This window comes from Megalobrama amblycephala, linkage group LG5 (genome assembly GCF_018812025.1).
Source record: "Megalobrama amblycephala isolate DHTTF-2021 linkage group LG5, ASM1881202v1, whole genome shotgun sequence".
NCBI classification, from domain to species: domain Eukaryota; kingdom Metazoa; phylum Chordata; class Actinopteri; order Cypriniformes; family Xenocyprididae; genus Megalobrama; species Megalobrama amblycephala.
Genome location: NC_063048.1, coordinates 29,360,292 through 29,378,907, shown reverse-complemented (window position 1 = coordinate 29,378,907; position 18,616 = coordinate 29,360,292). Strand labels below are relative to the sequence as shown.

At 34.9% G+C, this 18,616-nt stretch overlaps 1 protein-coding gene across 2 annotated transcripts; it reads right to left on the bottom strand.

Moving 5' to 3' along the window:
• Positions 1–1,459: 1,459 nt before the first annotated feature.
• On the bottom strand, positions 1,460–16,631 carry ezra (ezrin a). 2 transcript variants are annotated; one of them, XM_048191738.1, is made up of 13 exons: positions 16,299–16,631; positions 11,956–12,039; positions 10,442–10,537; positions 9,422–9,696; positions 7,596–7,679; positions 7,365–7,511; positions 6,804–6,900; positions 5,940–6,103; positions 5,655–5,785; positions 4,348–4,508; positions 4,140–4,232; positions 3,786–4,052; positions 1,460–2,212 (listed from the first exon to the last, which is right to left on the bottom strand). In XM_048191738.1, exons 1-13 carry the CDS (start codon positions 16,308–16,310, stop codon positions 2,048–2,050), a joined length of 1,776 nt encoding a protein of 591 aa, XP_048047695.1. In that variant the 5' UTR covers positions 16,311–16,631; the 3' UTR covers positions 1,460–2,047. The 2 variants fall into 2 exon arrangements, with proteins under 2 accessions (XP_048047695.1, XP_048047696.1); XM_048191739.1 differs by lacking the exons at positions 9,422–9,696; positions 10,442–10,537; positions 16,299–16,631 and having other exon boundaries at positions 11,956–12,014.
• Between the last annotated feature and the right edge of the window lie 1,985 nt (positions 16,632–18,616).

Genomic DNA, 18,616 nt, shown 5'->3' with positions numbered 1-18,616 from the left:
ATGGACATCTGAAAGTGTTAATTATCTCACTGAGCCATCGGATTTAATCAAAAATGTTCCAAAGATTAACAAAGGTCTTATGGGTGTAGAACGACATGAGGGTGAGTAATTAATGACATTATTTTCATTTTTGGGTGAACTAACCCTTTAACTACATGTACACAAGTGCGAACACGAGCAATAAGTTGCTGGCTGCAGTTCACTTAACGTCCACCGGTGTTGCTAATAACACGGATTTCTGAATTCTGCATATAGCCCCTTTAAAGGGATAGTTACTCACCTTCATGTTGTTTCAAACCTGTAAGAATGTCAGTAACCAACAGTTAGTGGGCTCTATTGACTTCCATAGTATTTATTTTCATACTATGGAAGTCAATGGGGCCTATCAACTGTTTGGTTAGCCATATTCTTCAAAATATCTAGTGTGTCATACAGGTTTGGAAAAACTTGAGGGTGAGCAAACGATGACAAATTTTTCATTTTTGTGTGAACTATCCCTGAATATGTCACTTTTCAGAGCATTATGGAGTAATCTATTGCTATTAATGTGATAATATGATGTGCAATATAGAAAATGCAATGTAAAGTGACACCATTTCCTTTACATTAAAAAAATAAATAATAAATAATAAATAATTTCTTTTAAAAAAGTTTAAATCTGGGCATCTTTTCTGCAATTAATCCCCTTGTGTATTTGAAAGAGTCTGCTTATGCCTTATCAATATAATATAATGGTCACAACTCACAACATACTGCACATGTACAGATTCCTGAATTTAAAAAGTGATAATCACTGACAATGGTAATCTATAATCTAAATTATTGGTAAAAAATTCCAATAAATAATCATAAACTGATGTTTTAGCCTTTTCAAGAATAAAAAAAACAACTCAATAGACCATTCCTGCTTTCAGTTAAAATCATTGTAGTCTGTTTAAGATTTTATAACAGGTTTTCTAGGAACTAAACCACTAGCTAATGATCGCTGAAACATTTTCCAATGGAACACAGTAATCCAGACCCCTTGTAATGTTAGTTGACCCTTTGCATATTTCAACAAATGGTTTCCAGGCTTCATAATTGTTGTCTAGCAACATAATTAACGCTCTAGTCCTTGAGTAAATATCAGTGGCCCTTTGTGGGCTCATGCAGGCGCAGCCTTTGCATAATAATTTGCCTTTAACAGCCTCTCTGCACATCAGCGCAAATGAAACTGTAGTTCTTTTAATGGTCCCAGCGTAACTGAAGGACATCTGGGTAAACAGACAATGCAAACCTTTCTGCTATCCTGAACAATTCCGCTGTCAAGACATTGTGCTCCAGTCTTGGTCAAATAATTCTTAGAGTGCATTTTTTCATTTCTTCTAAATCATTTTTGCCACAGACCTTAGCCAAAACATGGGAAAAACATGTTTGATCATGCATTTTTCATCCCAAAGTAACTGGACAGAAGAAGTCATTCAAATCAATTTCATATTTTTATTTCAAAATATTACATAGAAAATCTAATTTACTATGCAGCATTTCTTGAATCAAAATCTGAATGGACTTGTTTGTTATGGCCACTATTTGATCTCATTTCTGTTTTACATAATTATCTACAATCCTTGTAATATATTTGCACATTTTGTATATATATTTGTTCTTTTCAAACATAAAACCTCCTTTTTTTGAGGAAGTGATGCATTTCATGACACATAAAGATCTTAAGTTAGCCACATTCAAAAGGTTCCCATAAAAGATGACATAATTTCTCAAACCAAGGCCTTTGGCACAATTAGCATAAATAGGATCTCAACAGCGTCCTCAAGGCGAACTTTAAAAAATACACATTTTAGTGTCTTGAATGAGGATGTTGTCCATGTTTGTCAAAAAATAGAGTTACTGTACTAGTGTGTACAGCAGTGTGTAGTGTGTGCAGACTGTGTAAATAATCCAGTCATTTCAAATGGCAAATACAAAGTGAAACCATTTATGGCAATTAGATCAATTCACACATGAGCAGACGCTGCTGGTGCTCGAGGTTTACTGGAGAATTTATCAGCCATTACAAGGCTTCAAACTCATCTATTCTCTGCTTGGTGTTGCCCATGCGGATCTGACGAAGCGTCTTGTACTTGTCCCTCCCGGCTAGTACATTTTCATTGTGCAGAATGTCGTTCTGAGTCTTCTTAGAGTTATCTCGGGCATCGGCCAGCTCAGAGCTCAGGGCCTAAAAATAATTTAAGATACAATTAGTCACAGTGTAAATACCAAACAGGACAATTGAAATCGAACATCAGGATGTATATAGTATAATTCATAGTAGTGGCGTAACTGAACAAATGGTGCATACTGAACTGATATTAGTGATTTGAGATCAGTGCAACTGAACGAAATACATTGTTTGACGTGAATAAACCGAATAAACATGCCCTGTTGCTCATATACAAACTGTATGAATGAGAGGGTTAGTTCACTCAAAAATAAAAATTCTGTCATTTATTACTCACCCTCATGTCGTTCCACGCCTGTAAGACCTTCGTTCATATTCAGAACACAAATTAAGATATTTTTGATAAAATCCGATGGCTTAGTGAGGCCTCCATTGACAGATACTTAACACTTTCAAATGCCCAGAAAGCTATTAAAGACGTATATAACTACAGTGGTTCAACCTTAATGTTATGAAGTGACGAGAATACTTTTTGTGCACCATAATGACTTTATTCAACAATATCTAGTGATGGGTGATTTCAAAACACTGCTTCATGAAGCTTTACGAATCTTATGTTTTGAATCAGTGGTTCAAAGCGTGAATCAAACTGCCAGTCACGTGAACTATTGAAATTTCGAAACGTTTCAAACTCTTATGACGTAACTAAGCCTCGTTTACTGAAATCATGTTACTTTGGCAGTTTGATTCACGCTCCGAACCACTGATTCGAAACAAAAGATTCGTAAAGCTTTGAAGCTTCATGAAGCAGTGTTTTGAAATCGCTCATCTCTAGATATTGTTGAATAAAGTCTTTATTTTGGGGTTTTTTTGGCACACAAAAAGTATTCTCGTCACTTCATAACATTAAGGTTGAACCACTGTAGTCACATGAACTGTTTTAAACACGTCTTTAGTAGCTTTCTGGGCATCTGAAAGTGTTAATTGTCTTGCTGTCAATAGAGGCCTCACTGTGCCATCGGATTTTATCAAAAATATCTTAATTTGTGTTCTGAAGATGAATGAAGGTCTTACGGGTGTGGAACGAAATGAGGGTGAGTAATTAATCTAATTTTTGGTTGAACTAACCCTTGAAGCATGTCTTTCATGAACAGCCTAATATAATATACAATAATTTAGGATAATAAGGCTTGTAATTCTAAACTAATTGTAAATCAATATAGTGTTTTTTAAATGAATCTGTTGTATCAATTACACAATGACTTTCTGATAACTCAAAAAACACTCACTTAGTAGTATAATAATGATGTAAACTACAGATCAAAAAGATTTGAATCACTGAACGAATCAAATTCCCCACTAAAAGTTAGTGTTATGTGTGTGTATGTATGTGAACAGACTGAAAAAAATGATGATAAGGCTTGTTCCATTTGTGAACGACTCCTGAATCTCCTGAAAGAATGACAAAAGTCCAGAACCTCCAGAAATAGTTACTGAACAAATCAATGTAGGAATCCGGATATGTTTTTAGGTGTTTATCAGAATCAGAATTTGATGAATGATTGAGATGAATCACCATCCTCACTACTAATCCATAATTATGTTTGAGGAAAGGTGATACGCATGTTACCATGAGCTGTTTCTGCACACGTTCGTTCTTCTCTGCCTCTGTGATGCGCTCCTCCTCATTGCGGTGGTCCTCTATGCCCTCCACAAGTAACTCAGCACTGTAGGTGCTATTGTTCTCCTCATGATCATCATGATCGTTCTCCAAGGGCTCCTCCATCCTGGCCCGGGCAGTCATGGGGGCAGCCATAGGGGCAGCAGCCACAGGGGACGCCATAACATGCTGCAACTCTTCACGGGTCTTTTCCAGATCATCCTGCACCTCTTTAGCCTGAGATGAATGGAGAGGTCAGTTATAACGAGAAGAATTCAACCATATTTTCCATTTTTTTATGATTTCATCACTGTTCAAACTTACCCTGTTCTGCCATTCATTAGCTTCTTCTTCCTTGACTCTCCTGGCTTCCTCCAGCAAGGCAATCTTTGCAGTGTACTCAGCCAGATCTGCTGCCTATATAGAAAACCAAAAGGTACATTTCAATCTAGATAAACCAATAATTCTGCCCCATTACACAAACTGTCCCTGTTTTAGGATCGTTTTGTGCGTATAAAATTGTCCCGTTTACCAGTTGTTCCTGAGTTTTCATCTGATCCTCAGCTTGCCTGGCCAGCTCCTCTTTAGCCATCAGTGCCGCCTGTCTCTCAGCCTCCAAACGCGCTGCCTCTTCCTCTACCCGCCGTCTCTCTTCCTCCAATACCCGTGCCCTCTCAAACTGCTCTCTCAGATCTAAACAATACACAAAATCAACCAGAAGGTGGCAGCAGTCACTCAATTATATAACATCATTTATTGCAAGCATTTGCCAAGAAGGGTGGTCACAGGATTTTGTATAATAAAATATGCAATATAATAATGCTTTATATATATATATATATATATATATATATATATATATATATATATATACAGTACAGTCCAAAAGTTTGGAACCACTAAGATTTTTAATGTTTTTAAAAGAAGTTTCGTCTGCTCACCAAGGCTACATTTATTTAATTAAAAATACAGTAAAAACAGTAATATTGTGAAATATTATTACAATTTAAAATAACTGTGTACTATTTAAATATATTTGACAAAGTAATTTATTCCTGTGATGCAAAGCTGAATTTTCAACATCATTACTCCAGTCTTCAGTGTCACATGATCCTTCAGAAATCATTCTAATATGCTTATTTGCTGCTCAATAAACATTTATGATTATTTTCAATGTTGAAAACAGTTGTGTACTTTTTTTTTCAGGGTTCCTTGATGAATAGAAAGTTCAAAAGAACAGCATTTATCTGAAATACAAAGCTTCTGTAGCATTATACACTACCGTTCAAAAGTTTGGGGTCAGTAAGAATTTTTATTTTTATTTTTTTGAAAAGAAATTTAAGAAATGAATACTTTTATTCAGCAAGGATGCATTAAATCAATCAAAAGTGGCAGTAAAGACATTTATAATGTTACAAAAGATTAGATTTCAGATAAACACTGTTCTTTTGAACTTTCTATTCATCAAATAATCCTGAAAAAAAATATTGTACACTAATATTTTGTACAATTGTACACATTAAATGTTTCTTGAGCAGCAGATCAGCATATTAGAATGATTTCTGAAGGATCATGTGACACTGAAGACTGGAGTAATGATGCTGAAAATTCAGCTTTGCATCACAGGAATAAATTACTTTGTGAAATATATTCAAATAGAAAACAGTTATTTTAAATTGTAATAATATTTCACAATATTACTGTTTTTTACTGTATTTTTAATTAAATAAATGTAGCCTTGGTGAGCAGACGAAACTTCTTTTAAAAACATTAAAAATCTTAGTGGTTCCAAACTTTTGGACTGTACTGTATATATATATAAATACTCTTAACTCTTACCTCTCTCAACCTTTTTGGTCTGCTCTTCAAACTGGAAAAGCTTCATCATCATCTCTTGTTTCTCTCTCTCCACTATCTCTTTTTCTTTCTCTATTGCCTCCCTTTTCTTCTTTTCATTCTCTAGCTGGGCTCTGGAAAGAAATCAGGTGAATTAATTTTTTTTGTGGCCAACAAAATTCTACAATTAGTGATGCCTGAGCTTCCTGGTGTCTTGCCATGCTCATCAGGGCAGCTGTTCATTGCAATATAATGATGCACTCTGGGCAAGGAACACTGTGTCCTCACCTCTCCATCTGTCTCTGGTGTTTCTCCTCTCTGGCTTGTGCCTTCATCTGCTGCACTTCAATGGTATCAGGTTTTCTGCGTTGCATGTAAAGTTCATGGTTTCCCATACACAGGTGCAGGATGCGCTTGTTAATACGTAGACGAGACGCATAGAACACAAAGTCCTGCAAAAGCAAGAGAGAAAGAACAGAATGTGACACACTTAATAATGTCAAATGCATAAATAATTGGGCAAATATATTATAACCGGCCTTCTTGGATAATAAAAAATACATTAAAAATGCAATTCTGTACATATGACTTGAATATACGTCTTATATGAAGAATAAGCTTTTAATTTCTGAATTACAATTAATTTGGATGTATTTTGGATGCATAACATGAAAAATATCAGGGCAGGGGCTTCAAATGTCTTGATATTATAATAAAGAAAACTTCATTGAGTAGACTGGCACTATGTTTTAGTTTTAATGAAATTTCTTTTCAGATGTAATTAATTAGTAATTAACAATATTTCTAAAAAGATTTTTTTTTACCTTGAAAAACATTTTTTAAACATTTTGGAAAATGTTGATAAAGATGTGTTCAAGATGAATTCAACTAGATGGTAACACCACATGACATTTATCATTAAGTCATAACATTTAAGCTTTGAAAATTGTATTAAGGTTTTCAAAACCATATGAAACCAACATGAATACAAAGAGTTCATTTCAGAACTTTTAAATGTATTACAGTATTTTAAATGATTTTTAAAAGATTTTTCCTTTCTTCACTTTCGATACTCCTATTTGTCATTGTTATTTGTCAACATACAATAATTTCAGGGGCAAAAAAGACAAAATCATTCATGCAAAGACTTACAGGAGACTTTTTGTCAATGGGTTTGATTATGAACTTCTTGTCGTTGAATGAGATGTTCCTTATTTCACTCCAAGGAAATCCAATCTTTGGAGTCAGTCTAAGTAACAAAAAACAGCCAAAATTTATTTTGGTTACACTTTATTTTAAGGTGTCCTTGTTACAGTGTAATTATTATACATTTACGAATTGAGCAATGTTAATTAACAACATGTACTTACTTACCATAGGATCAGGGTTTGGTTTAGGGTTACTTGCATGTTATGGATAATTTACTGTCATTACTATTGTATAACGTTTTACCTTTTTTGTAATTGTAATGTCTTTTTTTTTGTCAACAAAAATTACAAACTTTGTGTTATATTAGAGGTCACTGAGTGCAATGACCTGTCAATAGTAAGCAGCAGGTATTCATGTTGACTTGTTTGGCATGTTGTGGGTTCGGACAGTCACCCTTAGGTCATTAACCACAAAGTCATGGCAGCTACCACACTGACCCCAATATCCCCAACTAGCCTGACAGAATTTCTAAATAATCAGATCTTGCTCACAAAAAGTGCTTACCTGTCATCTTTTTCATAGATGTTAAGACCCAAAGCATCCACGCCTAACCACAGGTCTGTTCCTTTCTTATTCTTGATGTCAAAATAATTTACGCCATACATCTCCAAATCCTGTGAGATCTTTAGATACTCCAGCATGGCATCTTCCCTGGTGGCACAGAATTCATAGAAATTATAAATTTGTGGAGCGATATGAAAGCAAGCTGAATGGGAGCATTCAAGTCAAACTCACTTGAGGATTGCTCTGTGCTCCTCATGCCAAATCTGGATCCTCTCCTCCCATTGTTCTTTAGACAGTTTGTGCTGGTCAAGCACTCTGTAAACACAGAATATCAAATCAACACACCTTGTGGCATAATCATATGTCTAAAGTGTTTTTAAAAAATTGTTAGACATTGCCCACATATATGTAACTAAAATAATTTCAGGATGTTGCATAAATAAAACTACACATGGTTTCATCATTAAACTTCTTTGTGTCTATTTAGAGTCTTCAGAGCCTCAATTTTCTTCATCTGTAATTTATTTAGAAGTGGTCAGAACATATGCAAAGTTTTGACAAGATTTTGTGAAAAATTTTTGTAGACCTGACAAGATAAAAGAAATTCACTAAATCTACTTTTCAGACAGACATTTATATTTTGGAGAAAAGTGGTATATGCTTATTATATTTGAACATTAAATGCTTTTAATTTTATTTTCACATGTGGAATATTAAGTAACAACAATGTAAATGTTTGTGTTTATGTTAGTGAATATATAAAGCTGGATTAAGAGATTTTTTTAATCTGGTTAGAAGCAGCACCAACATTAAGCATAAACATAAGTGTATATGTATACAATTATTTATATTTGTACAGTAATTTGTTGCAACAGTTGATAATGATTTCAGTAAAATGTTGAAAAAATTACTGTTGTCAGGTCTATATTAGGTTTCATTGTGTTTTGGTTTCATTTTCATTGTTCCCTTTCACTGTTTTCTTGAGTTCTTGTAACTAGTTAGTTTCCATGGTTTCTGCGTATTGAGTTACGCACCTGTTTCTTGTTCCGTTAATTATCCCTGTGTATTTAAGCCCTCAGTTCTTTTATGCTTATGTGGTTTTGTTTCTACGTTTGTTACTCCTGTGATCTCATGCGTGTTTTGAGTATTATTGTTAATAAACTGTTTGTGTTTATTTTTCCATCATCGTGCCCTTTTACAGACCCAGATCCTGACAATTGTATTGTAAGTTAATATTAAAATTATAAAATTGTGTCAGTTTTGTTTGAGATCCAAAACTATGCATGCTGCTGACATGTACAAATGATGTCAGCTTTATTATTCTTAATTAAAATATACTTAACCAACTTGGTTTAATCTGTGGTCAAAGTGATTTTAAAAATATTTGCACACTATGGTAAATTCAAGTTTTTATTGGATAAACTTCAAATAATTAAGTTGGAAACAACCATTTCAATTCTTTCCAGTATTTTATGTTTTTTTTTTTTTTTAAACAAGGTTAACTATTTATTTAAATCAGGTGGACCCAGTCAGTGAATGTGATTTCACCAAGTACAACATGTTTCTGGATCAACATATTTGTTGATCCTGGAACAACATTCCAAACAACCAACCAGATTTGAGGGACAAGTTTATAGTTTATGTCAAGTTTAGGCTTACGACCAGGGTTAGGTTCTTCTACATCTGTGTTATTCAACTATCATTTCCTTCTGATTCTAAGGATAAGTTATGGGTGGGGATAGGGTTAGGACTAACATTTGAGACAGGAATGTTCGAGGATCAACAAAATATGTTGACCCACTAATATGTCTTAATTGGCAAAATCACAATAAATGTGCTGAGTCATATTCCTTCCAGCAAAGTATAGCATCAACCCTAATCAAATCATCAGGAACACTTGATAATTACAAACAGGTGTTGAAGCAGGGTTGGAACTGAACTCTGCAGAAAAAGTAGACCTCCAGGAACAGGACTGAGAACCTTTTATTTAAGTCATTTAACTCGCTGAATCATTAGAATGCATTGGATTCATGTTTTTGAGCAGTTTTCCCCCTCACCTCTGAGGCAGGAGCCGCTCAGACGACAGGTATCCAGCTTTGTGGGATTCCGGTGAGTAGTCTCCAAACTTGGCCTGTACAGAATATGAGGCCAACAGCACTGCTGTCTCTGGGGGGCAGTAGATCTCATCACTCAAGATGCCTTCCTTCACTTGCAGGAAGAAAAGCTTTTTTGTGATGTCCTGAATCAGTTCCTCAGACACGTCCTCAGGGTAGTGCTTGGCCCGAAACTTAAACTGCAGAGGGTTCTCTTGCTTTACATCTTGAGAGGACACCTATGAAATCAGAATGAGTGTTGTTAACATACAAAGTAAATGACTATACGACAATGTTCAGTTCTATGTTTACGTAAATTCCATGACACAATGCAGATATTTTAGTGAATCAGCTATTATTTGCACTTATTCTTTTTCTTATTTCCACCTTTGTTGAGCAATAATCAAAGTTCAACATCACCTGCATGACTCGTGACTTCTCTAACAGGAATCCTGTAGTGGTCAATGTTTATTTGACTGGCAGTCTACATAACAGCGTTTTCTCAACATGTCTACAACACGAACCAAACTCTTCCAGTCCTCAGCTACAACTACAGTGTTTGAGGGCGGGGCAAAGTAGACGTTGTTTGTGGGAAGCCAATGAAGAACATAGGCTGGCATTATGCAAATTTGTTACATTGTTATGTAGGTTTGTAACAGGAAGTGAGACTGGAATTGCTGATGACTTGTTTCAGGCAATTCAGAATAAATTCTTTCTTTTAGGAGACAATAACTTTATTTGTCATGTGCTTTAATCTTAAAAACTTTGCAGACCTTTTACACTCACAAACAGCTATATTACACACTTCATGGAAGGTAATGTTCGAAAAAGCATAATAGGGGCACTTTAATGCGTTATTAACATATTATTAACGTTAATCCAAGCATTGTGACTACTAAGCATTTATTATTTATTATCTAACAACGTAGTGATGCAAATATAGGTTCAAATACAATATAATTTTCTGTATAAAATCAAAAATACCTTTTTTTCCAGTTTCAGCCATGTCAGAAAGCCTTTGTTGTCCATGTACTGCAGACCAAAGTACCAGACCTCACGCAAACCCACCGTCTTAACCACCTGAATACATGAACACAGGAGGATAAAATTCAACCGGTTACATGAGACTAGCACAGTGCTAAATGTAAACAAATTTTGATATCGATTCTTATGACGTAAATTTAAAACATGATACCTAATCACCTGCGGCACGTGATAAACAAGCATGACGTTATGTTGTAGGCGAAACAATGGGAGAGTCTCTGCTCTGAGAAGATTAGAATAGGAACTATGCTATCAACAGGGAGGGAAACTACCAACCAAACTGACCTCTTATCAGTTAGGTGTGTACAAATAGGGAGAGATGGTGTCCACCACCTTTGGGGTTATTTTCCATATATAGTCCTGTCATATCTTGCCTCACCAATCACCATATACCAAGGTAGTCCAACATTACTAATCTCAACAGTATCTGAAAAATGATTTACACCCAGTGACTGTAGTCATGAGCATGAATTCAGGTGTGTCTCTAAGGTAAGAAAAATGCTTTTGCAATTAGTTACAAAGCTTTGTTACAAAAAGAGTTTTTTTAAGTTAACAAGTCACTACAAGTTTATGAGTCAGTGTGATAAAACAAAAGTAGTGCATTTACATTGCCTAGTAGGACATAGTTTGCGAGAATTACTCATATGCAAGTGCATATACAGTAAATATCAACTTAGTAGGAGATTTTCATACTTTGGTGAGTTTTTTCCCCATTAGTTTTGAAATACACTGTAAACCTGAATAAATTGGAAAAACTCAAAAAAATTTGAGGTAATCAGTTGCCTCAGAATATTTAAGTTAAGAAATTCAAAGTTTAAGTAAGCAGAACTGGCAGATTTTTATTTTGTACTTATACATTTTAACTGTTCTTAACTTGAAATGATTAAGTACACTACAGTTTGAGTATTCATTTAACTTAAAGTTTTCATGTAACCCCAAAGTGAACATTTTTATTAGTGTAAACTTAGCTAGCTATTACTAGCTAATTTTAGCATTTACTCTCCCTTTCGACTGCCATGGGCAAAGCATGCTGGGAAATAGAAATCCCAGCCCAGTTTCAGTTAAACTTAAGTTCGTCTAAATTAAAAGAAATAAGTTAATACAACTCAAAACAATGAAACAGTTCAGTTTACTTAAAATATATCAGTTCTGTGAACTTGAAAGAAAAAGAAAGTGCAAAATACTCATGAAAGTTAATTTGACTGAACTAGTTTGTTTAATTTCAGTTTGTCCTACTCAAACCAATTAATTATTTTGAGCGTCAGGGTTTTCAGTGTATGCTTGAGTTATTTTCCCAGCAGGTAATGTGAAACTACAAAAATGTTCCCTCATCTGTATATAAAGTGGACGCAATTTACCACTTAGCTTAAAAAACACATATGATTACGGTTTCCTTGCATGCCGCCTTGAGCTATAAAAAAATTATTAGGAAAATTTCTGGAGCCATTGCTTACCTGCTCAAAGAGCTGTTTGCCTGATGTAACCGACTGGATTGCAAATTCCAGCTCGGCATCCATAGTGGTGACACGGACATTGATCTGCAAAGAACGAACATAGGTGAGTGCATTTTCATAGCCATTGTATCAGAAATAATACATATGCCATTACAACAGAACAAAAGATTTGTTTTAATGTATTACTTCACACCATTGTCATATAAGATATTTAATGTCACATCAGTCAGAACATCAACTATCAGAGGCATGTTAACTATAATCATGGAATATTATGCCAGCTAAATTACACAAAGCCACTGGCAATAAAGCCTTATGACAGACTTGTATTATGCAATATCCTCCGGACAACTGACATCTGAGAAAGTTTCAACAGATTCAACGGACATTAGGTGTGACATTATGAATCTTTTTATAATTTATGAGATTTAGTTTTGCATTTCACAAACTAGACACTGAAACAAAACATACCCGTAATATACTTAAACTAGTAAAGTACACTCTATACAACATTAACAAGACACATAAAACTACAAATCTGTTTCCAGAAGAGATTCCATGACTTCCATGGTGACAATCAGTTGTTCAAGGTCACGTTTCAGTCCAGCACACTTTACACAAGCTTTCATAACGACCCGGTGAACCTTGACAGAGTCTTACAAGCACTGGCAAAGTTACACAACCTTCATGTGAACTACTCTAGAGCTGTAAAGATAAACCCTTCAAACTTGTGCAACAAAAGTTTCAGACTCATCAACACTTCAGTTCAGTGCTTTCTTCAGTTATTCCTATTCGCAAAGCATAAATAAAAGACCTTCTTACATCCAGGATTAGTGCACATTTAGTGGCTCTAATCATGAGAAAGGTGACAAGTGTTATAATCCTCACAGTGCAATAACCGTTACACCCTGGTGTTAGTATTTAGCCACATCAGCAAGTAAATGATCTGCATGTTTTGACCAACACTGGTCAACTACTGTAGAACTATTGGCACCTACTGCTGACAATACAAAGTTGTAACCATTTTTAACACTTAAAGGGATGGTTCATCCAAAAATGAAAATTCATGCATCATTTACTCACCCTCATGTTGTTCCAAACCAGGCCACTTTGGGCCACCACTGACTTCCAGAGCATTTTTTTCCTATTATGGAAGTCAATGGTGGCCCAAAGCAGCCTGGTTACAAACTTTCTTCAAAATATCTTCTTTTGCATTCAGCAGTACAAAGAAATTTATACCGGTTTGGAACAACCTGAGGGTGAGTAAAAGATGACAGATTTTTCATTTTTGGGTTAACTAACTATAAACTAAATTTCTATGAACAACCATTAATGGTAAAAAAAAAAATATGTATATATATATATATATATATATATATATATATATATATATATATAATTTTAATGAAATGAATGATATGATGAATTGAAGCTATGTAAAAATGGTTAACTGTAATTCAATAATTAGTAACCTTGGCATGTATTTTTTATGTTTTTGAAAGAAGTCTCTTATGCTCAGCAAGGCTAATTTTCAGCATCATTACTCCAGTCTTCAGTGTCACATGATCCTTCAGAAATCATTCTAATATGCTGATTTGCTGCTCAAGAAACATTTCTTATTATTATGAATGTTTAAAAACAGTTGTGCTGCTTAATATTTTTGTGTTTATTGTATAATTTTTCAGGATTATTTAATTGAAATAGAAAGATTAATAGAACGCTTAATGTTTATTTGAAATAGAAATATTTTGTAAAATCACAAATGACTTTACTATCACTTTTGATAAATTTAAAGCAATTTCTTTCAATTCATTTCATTTTCAAGAAAAAAAAAATCAGACCAGCACATTTGAAAAGAAGTGTATGGTGATTTTTTATTATTATTTATTGTATTTAATTCTACATTACTATAAAATTTATTGCGAAAAGCAAATTTGCATTTAAAAGACAATACATGCTCTTTCATGGTAAAAATTTGATATATTTTTTATTATTATTGAAGTGACAATATGATTCACCTTATAATTTATGGTGAAAAACAATAAAACAATGATTTTGTCTAGATTCTCAATGTTTTGCATGATTTTTTATATTGTTTTATGGGTCGTACCATTGTTTTACTAATTGTAGGAATACTGCAGGGACTGCAGATAAAAAATATGTGCTCATGACAATTAATATGCATTGTCACTTTTAAAATAAAATAAATTTAATTTAGTTAGTAATAATGTGAATAAAATTACAAATAAAATAGTTGCACAAGGTGTTCAGTTGTCTGAGTAAGACTATCAGTGTAACATAATGCAAATTAACCTTTATCAGCAAGCCCTTAGATAAGACACAATAGGCTAGCAGCTGTGTCAAAAGAGCTTAAATCACTGCTGTAACTAATATGGTACCTTTATATAACTATACTACACACATAATACATTAGCACATATGCTTTCAAAAATCCAAAATCTTTTGGGTCTTGTCAGTAAGTGGCAAACAAGCTGCTTATGGCAGCTTCAGCCTGTCCGTATCCAAAGCAAATAAAAATTAATAATCCCATTGCCAGCATGGCAGATATAATCTATAATCTTCAAAGCTTGTCCTCTCGGTTGGATTTGTCCCAGCAGTGGAATAGACTGAATAAGTGCTATATGTTTACTCCAGCAGTCACCATCTCCATGGGCAACCATCAGAGCTGCACATTTTATCTAACCGGAAAAAGACTCGGACTATGTCATATACTCATAACACAGCGTGACCTGCATATCTCATTAGCCTGGAGGGTACAGAGTACCTCACAAGACAGTGCTACTCCTCAAATCACAGACAAGTGTTTGTGCTCCTCTCAAGTACTTGTTCATAAGCTTAAATAAGTAATTCATGGAAAATGGAAATAGACATTAACTTTCAGCTTATAATGTATATGATGCTATATCTGGTCGCCATTTCTTTTCATTCTTTCTCTAGTTGTTTCAATGGTTTTGCTGTGTCCCAAATTAATTATTAAAAGTTAAAGTACAAATATTCCACGAGTCTCTCAATTCATATGAGTTTATGAAAAACACATGCACAATAATTACAATCCATCTGGGGTTTAAAGTGTGTCTGTAATGACCCTGGAAGGACTTTGTACATTTCAATCAGTGAAATGTAGGGGACGATTTTAATCGAATGATCAATTGTAATGGTTGATAATAAACCGTTCTTTATTGGCATTATTGGTTCCATGAAGAACCTTTAACATCCATCATCACACAAAAGGTTCTTTAGATTATTAAAATATTCTTCACACTAAGAAAAATGGTTCTTTTAAGAACTGTTCACTGAAAGGTTCTTTGGGGAACCAAAAAAGGTTCTTCTATGGCACTATTGTGAACAAACTTGGGAATGCTGTATCTCCATATTTCTCTCAGAGAAATATTGATAAGAATGAACAGCTTTTCCATAAAGGGACAATTAAAAAATACATTTCAACATGACCACAACTTGTAACTTAGGGTGTGCAGAAAGATTACACTTTTCTCAGGGCTCAAATATTTAAAACACTTGATGAATAAGCTCAGCAGGTTTACCAGTAACTCTCTTGAATCTTAACAGCATTAATTAGAGTGACATCACATCCTGGTATTCAAATACTAAAGTCAAAAGTATGTTCACAGCAGCACAATCTGCTCCATCTAGCTAATCTTTTACTTTGGCATTCTGCGCCCATGAACACAGCATGAACTCATCCTCATTGTCTAAGTTTAGTTAATGTTTAAAGACTCATCTTACTCAAGCATGTTAACCATCAAATTCATAGTTAGTATCCTTCTAAGATTCGAGGTGATAACTACACTTTTTGAGGATTAAATATAAAGATTATTATGTATAACCACTAATCATAAGCATTAACAAGATATAGGCCTATACCATTTTACTCCTCAACATTGGCAAAATAATATAGCTAGTAATAAATTGCTGCTTTATCTTGATTAAACTGCTGAGTAAAAAAAAAAACAAATCCTGTCTTTCAACATTACGGATTTTGTTATAAAAAAAATATTGAATAAAATATTAACCTAATCTTAAGTTATCAAAGTTTTTTTGTAACCTAATGAGAGTCTTTATGACAGAGACCCATCGTAAGTCACCACAGATATACGAAACCACTAAATAAGACAGGATTCAACATAGTATTTATCAATAATAAACATAAATTAGATTAGACACAAGCATGTAGATTTATGTACGAGTGGGAGATTTTGTACAATAGATACTTCACTAACAAAATCCTTTTTCCCATTGTTATATATTTTGTTCTTTATGTAAAGATAAACTTTATGTTTACTAAAAAGAAAATAAATACTTACAGGCTTAGGCATCGTCAGTCTTGTGTGGGGACCAACTCTGAAGAAAGAAACCAGAGACGCGCGCCTGATCTTTAACAGTCTATGAGCTCGCGACCGATCTGAACAGTGAACGCTAGAGACTCATTTCTGAGTCATTTTCGATAGATGGTGTCAAAGCCTCGCCCCAGCGATAGCTAGTACGATAAGTTAGTTAGAGCACTCGAGTTAAAGAGTGCCAGCGGCTCTCTGCGTACAGTGCAGCTGCGCTGTAGATTCGACCTTTGATCAGGCTCGCGCCCAGCAGGCGACGCAATGCGACAGAAGTAGAGCACGTGTACAGCCTTGCTGATCTGAACGGGAGGTTCTTGTCGCGTCGCTCACAGTGAGAAGCTCTTTAACAGCTCATTGTCACATTACAACATTAGTCCACATACACTGGGCGGAGAGAACATGGGTGCGGTTGAGCTTTATAATTTACTGCAAGGTGGATATTTTTATTTGGGTAGTTCTCTACTTTCTGTAGCCTATATTTAGTACAGGTAGGCTAATAAGGCCTATGTACAAACATACAGTGGCCCCACAACGTATTCGAATACTTAAGAAGTTGAAAAGTTTGTTTAAAACTTTGCTTTAAATTGTTTTAAATGCTAAAACAAGTTGGTTAATAATTTCCATGAAGAACCTTTAACATCCATGAAATCTTTCCATTTAACAAACAATTCTTTATAGTGGAAAAGGGTTCTTTTTTAAAAAGAAAATGATGGTTCTTAGAAGAACTGTTCACTGTAAGGTTAATTCTCAACTCTGGCCCTCAAGATCCACTTTCCTGCAGAGTTAAGCTCCAACCTTAAAGGGTCAGTTCACCCAAAAATGAAAATTCTGTCATTAATTACTCACCCTCATGCCGTTCCACACCTGTAAGACCTTCGTTCATCTTTGGAACACAAATTAAGATATTTTTGTTGAAATCCAATGGCTCTGTGAGGCCTTTATAGGGAGCAATGACATTTCCTCTCTCAAGATCCATTAATGCACTAAAAACATATTTAAATCAGTTCATGTGAGTACAGTGGTTCAATATTAATATTATAAAGCAACGAGAATATTTTTGGTGCACCAAAAAAACAAAACAATGACTTATTTAGCAATGGCCGATTTCAAAACACTGCTTCAGGAAGCTTCTGATTTAAGCTGAACTGATTTAAATATGTTTTTAGTGCATTAATGGATCTTGAGAGAGGCCCTATTGCTCCATATGGAGACCTCACAGAGCCATCGGATTTCAACTAAAATATCTTAATTTGTGTTCCGAAGATTAACAAAGGTCTTATGGGTGTGGAACGGCATGAGGGTGAGTAATAAATTACATTATTTTAATTTTTGGGTGAACTAACCCTTTAATGGTGATAAAGAGGATCTTTTCGTCAACTGAGAAACCAAAGACTGTTACTGAGTTTTTGAAATGAGCGCATGCGTAAGAACAACCCCCCTTCCTTTCGAGGGAACGCCTCCCAAAATTCGTGCACGAGTATTGGAACACGAGTGTTTACCACCGGCATTCGCTGTGTCGTGTTAGTGGATTCATTATGTCGGACTCACCGCAGGTAACTCATAATCTACAGTTGTTACTCCTGTCTCCGGACAAAAACATTGCATGCGGCGCCTGTGGAGTGTGGAAAGTTACTGGAGCACGCAGCCGCGCTCGTCTCTCACAAGGAACGTCATGGCAGTGATTGACAAGCCAGAGGGCCAATCGTTTACGCAATGATCGCGTAAACGATTGGCTGATGTTTTTAAGGCCCTACCTCGTGCACAGATGATGTATATTAATATTATTCCTTTCAGTGCACCTAATAAATAGTCTTTTATCAGTTAGTAAAGACAGTTTCAAGTAATATTGCAAAAATGTATAAAACAAAACATCCTCTTTAGCACCTTTAATACACCTGAACAAGCTAATCAAGGGGTGCGTCTCAATCAGCTCCCTAGTTCAGCAGGGCACTGATTAGGGAGTCGGACATTTTAAGGGTTTTCTCAATCGCAAAATCCTTCCAGTGCACTGAAATATTCGCTCCCTAAAAAGTCCACAATGCACTATGAAAACCAAGGAGCTTCAGTGCTCACTATGTTCCCTTAACGGAAGTTCTGAAGCTCAAAACATTTCACATGAGCCAACTCCCTACACATAATGATGCCTGAAGCATTATTTAATTATATTTCAGCATAAACACACATCGTTAGATAGGTAATGAACATAATCTAGCTAACATTTATCATTTATTTACGGCTGAAATGTTGCATGTATATGTAACAAGCAAAGTATTTAACAAATGACATTA